General features: G+C 36.0%; 2 protein-coding genes across 5 annotated transcripts in view; both read right to left on the bottom strand.

Moving 5' to 3' along the window:
* LOC147840340 (uncharacterized) overlaps positions 1-8980 on the bottom strand; it is a 357076-nt gene that overhangs the window by 35857 nt on the left and 312239 nt on the right. The gene's annotated exons all lie outside the window — the stretch shown is intronic.
* Positions 5540-8410, bottom strand: pou3f1 (POU class 3 homeobox 1). The gene is given in 1 exon segment (NM_131161.1): positions 5540-8410. A coding segment is annotated over 1 exon segment (1107 nt). The 5' UTR covers positions 8299-8410; the 3' UTR covers positions 5540-7191.

Raw genomic sequence — 8980 nt, 5'->3', positions numbered from 1 at the left:
TTAATTTAACACGGATACGCTGGCCTGTTTGAATAACCTTAAATTTTTATATTGGTCAAAAAAAAAAAAAAATCATTTATATTTAACTATGTATGATTTTAAAAAAGGCATCATGGTGGTGCAGTGGGTAGCACGATCGCCTCACAGCAAGGTTGCTGGTGTGAGCCCCAGCTGGATTAGTTGGCATTTCTGTGTGGAGTTTGCATGTTCTCACCATGTTCTCATAGGTTTCCTCCAGGTGTTCCGGTTTGCCCCACAGTCCAAAAACATGTGCTATAGGTAAATTGGGTAGGCTAAATTGTCTGTAGTGTTTGAGTTTGAATGTGTGTATGGGTGTTTCCAGTGATGGGTTGCAGCTGGAAGGGCATCTGTTGCACAAAACATATGCTGGATAAGTTGGTGGTTCATTGCACTGTAGTGACCCCTAAATAATGAAGGGACTTAACCTGAAATGAAATATAATTTTTTTAATTGGATGAAATACTGCTTGTTTTTTATTTCAGTGTATACAGTTAAAGTCAGAATTATTAGCCCTCCTGAATTATTAGCCCCCCTGTTTATTTTTTCCCAATTTCTGTTTAACGGAGAGAAGATGTTTTTTTCAACACATTTCTAAACATAATAGTTTTAATAACTTATTTCAAACTGGTTTATTTTATATTTGCCATGATGAGAGTAATTAATATTTTACTAGATATTTTTCAAGACACTTCTATACAGCTTAAAGTCAAATTTAAAGGCTTAACTAGGTTAACAAGTAATAATTAGGCAGATTAGGGTAGTTAGGCAAGTTATAAGTTATGCTTTTATTCTGGCCGAAATAAAAATAATAAGACTTTCTCCAGAAGAACAAATATTATCAGACATACTGTGAAAATTTTCTGTCTCTGTTAAACATCATATAGGAACTATTAAAAAAAAATATGCAAAGGGGGGTTAATACTTCTGACTTTAACTGTATGTGGAAATAATAGAAAAGTATATTAAGCTTATTTGATTTCAAGAAATATACAAATAAAATTAAAAAAAATTAAATTGAATAAGAATGATAAATACTCAAAACAAAATGCTGTAATATTACAAGCAAAGCAATAAATGATGTAATTCAACAGTTTCCTTAAACGACTGAATTATATATATATATATATATATATATATATATATATATATATATATATATATATATATATATATATATATATATATATATATATATATATATGCTTTAGTAAGTATAAAAATACTTCAGTAAGTTTAGTAACTATTAACTATGATTTTCCTCATATTGGAATCCAAATTCTATATTTACTAGTTCTGTTCTTATAATAAGTCAATATGCAGCTTTAAAGCAACTAGTTAAAAGTGAAAGTTGGACACCAGAATAAAGTATTTTAAGAACATTATTTATATGTAAAGTGTATGTACTTTTGTTTTTTATTTATTTACAAATTTTACACAATAATTTCAGACAGATTGTTGCAGTTTGGACTATGGATTTTTTGGAGAAAATTGGTAATGTAGAATGTAAGATGTAGAAGTTAAAACTATTAAAAGACAAAAACACATGACTTCTGTGTAAATATTAAAGCATTGTCACACATTTACATATAGGAGTCTTAAAAGAGCATCAGCAAGAATTGCTAACTAATCAGATTTTTGTACAATCATATCTAATTCAACAGGAAAATTACATTCCGTCATTTACTCCATCTCTTGTGGATGACATACTTTCTTTTATGAAACATAATTTGAAGAATTTTAGCAAACAAACTATTTTGGTTCCCAATAGCTCCCATGAAGTATTAAAAATCAAATCAATAACCAAACTGTTCCATAACCAACATTCTTTATGGTATCTTCCTTTTCTTTAAATCAAATTAATCATGCAGATTTTGCAGATCAAAATTAAATGTTGTCTTAGTGTTTTGTTGTCCATACACTGAAACTCAATGAGCCACCGTTCCATGATGTTTTGATAATTAAACCATACAACTTTTAAACAATTTGAGAACAAATAAACACCCCCTAAATAGTGTACTATCCCTTTAAGAACAAGTTTTAAAGCTCACAGCACATTCCTATGGTGTATTTCATTTGAATCTCAGCTCCTGAAAATCTTCAAACCCTCTCAGAACAAGACACAGATTTAAAAATACCATTAAATGCATTATTCAGCCCATTTGTTATAATTACTGGCATTGTTGTGGTCTATGTAATGTCATTAATAACAGCTCGTGCCCAAATAATGCGCTTAATGTTATTTATCTGTAGATAGATGTGGCTAATCCTCATTCATTTGCTCTGGATCAATGCAAATCCGCTAGCGTGAGCGAAATCCCTCCCTGAGCCTGTGGCTCCTAATGTATTTTCCCACCATTAACCAGCTATAATCCCTGCTAATCATTGCTAATCCACATCTCCTGTGTTTGATGATACTCTGCTGATGAAGGAGGTGGCGCGTGGCTCAAATGCCCATGCTCAACCTGGGTCTGTAGTTCACCAGATGTGGGCAAGAGCCTAGAACTGAACTGAAGAGAGAACGAAAGTAAATCTGAAGATATTACCCTTCCCAGGGTGCATCAGCCTATTGTTCGGCCTAATTATGCATATGTAACAAAGCTGTACTCATCAGACTTGCACATTTAACTGCTGTTCTCCTATAGATTGCCTTTAATGGGTCTGTTTCTAATTCAACCTTTAAGCATTTAGTGTCTTTATACACTAATGTCTGTATAAGGCATTTGAGAAAACTTTAGTGGTCAGTAAATGTAAACAACATCAGTTAATTGTACACTCTTAAAAGTGCTGGCATATTTCAATCCAAATTTGAGTTAAAATAACCAAGACATTTTGTGAATTTATCAGTTTTATGAGGGTTTTTATGGACAAGCATCATTGCTGGATGCTAAAACTCTTAACAAACCTGCAAAACATGACTTCCAGTCCTAAGTCGTGATGTATTAAAGCACATCTTGTGTCCGGAGAGTTTAACTGGTGGTCACTGGAAATCTATGGTGCAGTATTTAATGATTCGGAGCATAAGTCACTGTCAATCTGGACACACATCCTATTGGAACAAAAGGCTGACTCTTTGCGAATGCAGCCTGCTGTGGACATGCTCTCTGCTTTCTTACAGAGCTGTCGTTCACAGTGACATCTGGACAAACTCTGGGCCCTGAGACTCTTTCCGCACACATTCAATCAGGCTTCACTATTTATAACCACAATGGTTAGTCATTTTTGTAGCAGATTAGTTATGATCTCACATTTGGAACATTTCACAACTAGTGGAGTGTACATCATTTTTATAAATAGCCTAATAAAAAATATATATTTTTTATATACACCATGTGTGTAATAATAATCATTTAATAATAATAATAATTATTATTATTATTATTATTATTATATGCTCTGCAATGAGTCTGTTCCTTCTTTAATTCTAACTCAGGCAATATCAATTTTCAGTTCCACAGGGAAAAAAGTCAGACTCCCACGAGCTCTTCTTCACCTAAAGACACACCTGTGCCACCTTTGCCCTAAATCCAGGTGGTCTAAGATCTGGCAGGTAGCTATGTGCACTTTAAGACTGCTTATCTCTTTTCTGATCATTGTGTCTATTTTTTTTTCAACTGGTAAATAAACATAAGTTGAAAATGATCTTATAATTTTTTTCCAACGATTACTGGATAATAATATTAATTGTTTCCCTCTTACAGTGAATTTATAATGTGATATGGTGATATGATATAAAATCTGTACGATTTGGTTTATAGGCTAAAAAGCTTTGAGAATTGGTGCCTCTTATGTTCTGCAAACTGATTTATCGAGGAAACATTGTGCCAAACTAAACATGAAATAAAAATAGATTTGAAATAAAATCTGATTTAGATATGGAAAAGGGCACGTTGTTTTAGAACCAATGGATTATTTAAATAATTTTAGAAAAATATGACGTAAAACTGAACCACGAACCCAGTGCACTGTGTGTTAACACTTCATGTCGTTAGGGGGCGCTTAGGAATCACTGTTCATTCGTCCTATATGCGATGCCTGAATTATTGGACTCTCACAGCTCATGTAACAAACAACATCACATGAACATAAATGTTAGTTGAGAAAGATAATTTAAAAAATATAAATAATAATGATAAAAACAATAAAAACACGGCATAAGAAATTTGATCTTAGTGACATAATAGGGATATTGTTATTTTATACACTAAACCGATTTCCAGTTTTTAACAGGCGGATGCTGAACTTTTTTAATTAAGCAATCCATACTAAAATTATTTAAATAACTGTGTTATTTCTATGAATTATTTGTACTTTACAATTAAATTCGCTTGAAATTAATATTAAAACTTTATTAACTGCGTTCTCCTCTGTCTACACAATGAAGCTCCATAAATCCAATGCGAACGGAGAAGAGCCGGAGAAAACGAACAGGAATATAAGATTTGGGACTTTACAAAGGGGGGAATTATTGTCATACCCCACGAAATTCAAAAAATAATTTTACACATTATGTATAGCAAAATAATGATAATGTAATTTAGCAGAAAAACTTTCTTCACGTTACTTTTCATTACAATATTTTACTAAGAAAAAACATCCCTACATCAAAGATTGTATAATGCTTTCATTTTTAAGCATTTCATCAACCAGCGGTACTGATTCTTTGATCTGTCTCAAGTCGTTATTAAAACACGCTTAAGACGAGAAATACATATCACACAAAACACTAACGATTAATGAGAGACAGCAGCTACAATCATGAACTGTGTGTGTTGTCTATGAGAGAAATCTGCATAATAAACGACGATCGAAACGTGCTTATATGACGCATAATAACCATCATAAAAACTTCAATTTTGTTTTCACGGATTAAAGCAAGCTATCACAGCAAACTCACTATTCTACTTTTTTGTGAATTCAAACAAGTTTAGCTATGTCAGTTTATATTTAACAGTTGTTACGTAGTAAATAAGTAAAACTGCTTTTGAAAATTATTTTGAGATATATTTCCACAATATTGTAGGCTATATTGGTGTTTTAAAGAAAATAATTTTCACAGTCTAGTTGTTTTTTTTTTTAGAACAAATCACAGAAATGGTACACTTTAAAATAGACTAAAGCACTAAAGCTTTTGTAATACAAAACTGGAATGTATTACAATAACGTTGCTGATACTATTTAAACGTTTGACATAATTCAATATATACATGTATTATTGTATACTTAATATAGTGCAATTATTTTGTGATGCTGTCTTATTAAGCGAACTTTTAATGAGGTTAATATGGCGAAAGCGAATTTTCAATCATTGGTAAAGTGTTTTTCTTTTACATAAATTTCCAGTCAAAAGATGTTCCTTGTGTCGGTTATATTTTTTATTTAATCGTTCATGAACAAAAAGTGTTTTGAGATTGTAATGGCAAAAAACACATAATCTTGATTATCATTTCATAAAACATTATTTTGTTCACACACATCGTGATAGGCGTGAAAATGTGCTTCAAAAAAGACAGAAGTCGTGTTCTTGTATATATGTTTTATGTAAGTAATAAAATATTACTATAACATAAATATAAACGTGACTTTGCAGTCTACATTTCGCAATCAACATACAACCAATGTAGTAAACAAAACATTTGTAATCCACTGCAACATAATCAACAGAGCTGAACAAAAAAAAAAAGCTCCAAACACACGTAGGAAATAAATATATAGATATATAAATGGTCATAAATGAAATATTAAAATATCTTCTTGGAATTAGTAAGTGTACAAAACTGCCCGGAAAACAAAACAAAACAAAACGAACCCAGAACAAATACATATGTTTACATATTCGACATATTTACATATTGGAAATAATCCTGACAACTATTTATTTAAAATCTTTTCTCTTGTAATTTATTTTTATTTTTATTACTTTTTTTTGGAAAAAGGTTGTAATATTCACACTGTTTCAAATAACATTGCAGAAATGAACACCTGCTGTCCAATGAAAAAATGCCAGACCATGAGAAACGACACGAAACGTTACCAGCCTCTTATTTTTCCCCCCCAAAATCTTGAAAAGAATTCCCGAAAACCTCCCTTATTTACTACAACAACTACTTTTCTCCGTGTCCAGGCTCAAGAGTAGGATGCAAAATGCAATTAACATAAACTAAACGGGCACAGCTGACATTGAGAGTGTCAAGAGTTGGCCAATATTCAAGAAGAACTAAGAGTACAGCACGATTTTTTGGGCACTGATATTACCTGAGATATTTCTTTCTTTTTCATTTTGACTCATCACTCTCATTAGGCTATGTTTAGCTGGAGCAGACATGCTGAAATAGTGCCGGTTCAAAAAACATGAAACTGGAAAAAATGTAAACAATTAAAGCATTAATGTCATACCTTAAACAAATACATTGTAAAAAAAACGAAAGAAAGAAAGCAATAAATTGAATTTAAATTATTATAAGTGCCTCATGCAAAGAGGAAAAAAGTAAAACCAGTGTAACTCAAAATTGCTAAATATTGTTTCAGACAGTGTTTTCATGTTGCCATTTTAACGTCTCTGCATCTTTAGACGATATCAGGTGCTAATGAATAAACATTGTAAACAGTTTCTGGTGCACTTGCTTGTATTGGAGGATCTGACCAAGTGCCTGTTTTGTACATCACGAATTTCATCTGTCTTAGATAAAAATAAAGAAAAAATACTCGCTAGACAGAAAAAAAGATCTTAATGTTAAACATTCCAAATAAAGTAAACAACACAAATAATATCAGATAAATGATAATTCTGATAATTAATCTGGTTAATTGATTTAATTAAAATCACTGTCCACTCTCCTTTGTCCAAGGAGACTTTTGCCCTTTTTTGTGTGGCTCGTAGCTCCCTTTGATCGACGGTGAAAGAATCGAATTTTTCCAAAGTGGCACAAACGATACGACTTTCGTAAACACTGGTACTGATTTAATAAATAGGTACACGCGAATGCTGACGCGGGAAATGAATAATTTTTCGCGTTATTGAGAAATTATTGGTGTCCCGTAACGTGTCCGGTCACTGTCAGCGAACTCTTCCCAAACTTTCTGTCTCTTGTGACTTGGGATAAACAAAGGGGATAAACAAATTCCATTGTAGTTTAGTTTCTTTTCAAACAATGACACTGTTTATGATAGCAGTCACTGGACAGGACTCTGTAGCGTGTGATGGAGAGGGGGTGTCTCCGCTTGTGAGTAAACGTCCTCCATGGTTGGATGAGGGACCCCCACCGGTGTCATTCTTTTCTCTTTCTGTCTTCTGTTGCAAAACCACACGCGCACAACCTCTTTTTCCAACTGCAGAGTGCCCGCTAAAGTGGTGATTTCGTGGGCTGAGGGCTTAGGACACTTTAAGAAATGGTTCTCCAGTGCCCCTTTCACTCCGACTTCGATGGAGGTCCTCTTCTTTCGTTTCCGGCCCTGTGCTGCAATCTTGTCTAAATTCGTGGGACTGCCAGTGTTTGAATCTGTCTCCTCGAGCCATTTGTTTAGCAGAGGCTTAAGTTTGCACATGTTCTTGAAACTCAGTTGGAGAGCCTCAAATCTACAGATGGTGGTCTGGGAAAAGACGTTTCCGTAGAGCGTGCCCAGAGCTAAGCCCACGTCCGCCTGCGTAAACCCAAGTTTGATGCGCCTCTGCTTGAACTGTTTGGCGAACTGCTCCAGGTCGTCGGAGCTGGGGGCGTCTTCGTCCGAGTGGTCCTGGTGGTGGCTGAACGGCTGCTGGGGCGACTCCATCTGGTTGTCGTGGCTGCCCGCGTCGTCGTGGAGCGGGTCCCGCAAGCCGTGGTGCAGCGAAGGCTGGGGGCTGAGCATGGTGTAGCCCGTCTGCGAGTAAACCAGAGACTGGTGACCATTGGAGGCGGGAGAGAGCGGGGATAAGTGGTGCGTTGTGGTCGGTGCCCATGAGCCGTGGTGACTGTTTTGCGTCGGCTGATGGACCAGATGCGATCTGTGATAGCCGTTGCCCAGGTCTTCCCTGCTCTGCACGCTGGCTTTGTTGTGCTCTGCTTGTCCGATGTGGGTGCCGCTGGTCCAGTCGGTGTTGGAGGTTGGCAGCCACTGGTGGTGCGTTAGGCTCATCGGATGTCCCGTGTTGGTCGCTAGCCCTTGTAAGTACTCGTGGTGCATCATTTTCTGCACCTCTCTGTAGGTCGTCCCCTGGTGCATCCTGTCTGAATCCGGATGCATTAGCGGGTTCGAAGGCAATGAGTTATTCCGCGGAATATACTGAGCTGTTGTCGCCATGGCTCCGACTTAGAAAACTGACAAGCACTTCGGAGATCTTTGAGCTTTAGAGCCCAAAACGCAACAACCTGCTCTGGGAGGTCTTAGAGAACAGCTAAGACACGCCTCCCTTGCGCGTGCATTGGTTCCTCGCCGACTACAGCCCACCAGGTTTCCTTATTACCTCTCGCGGGCCGCTTGGTTGGCTGCCGGGCGCCGTGATCCCAGTTACTCGCAATTGGCCGCTTTCACTAGACGCTTTCTCTTTTCCCCCTTTCTTCTCCTCTCCCCACTAGTCAAGAGAGCGTGAGCAGCAAAACCGTAGGAAATTACTGGGCTTTGAGGGTTGTTTTGCAAATAACCACGTGGGGGAGTGTGGTACTCTTTTTGGTGGGGTGGAAGAATGACCCGTCTTTGCAATTGCCTCTTTTAGGAACTGTACTCCTCAGTAGATTAGTATTCTGAAGTATCTCAGAAGCCACCCACGAGAAAGGTGAAAATCAGTATGTACATTAAAAGATGTTTATATAGGTCTAACAATATCTTCTATATGCACAATTATTTATGAGTATCGCGTTTTTGAAGTGGCACACGAACGCACATCACGAAAGCATGCATCGAATTAATAAAACATCATACAGAAATACAGACCGCCCACCCTGTAACATCAGACAATCTCTATCATTATGCATATGCATAAACA

The sequence above is a fragment of the Danio rerio genome, chromosome 16 (genome assembly GCF_052040795.2).
Source record: "Danio rerio strain M-AB ecotype USA chromosome 16, GRCz13ab, whole genome shotgun sequence".
NCBI classification, from domain to species: Eukaryota; Metazoa; Chordata; class Actinopteri; order Cypriniformes; family Danionidae; genus Danio; species Danio rerio.
Note: the sequence above shows the minus strand (reverse complement) of the source record. Positions and strands in the feature narration are given on the sequence as shown.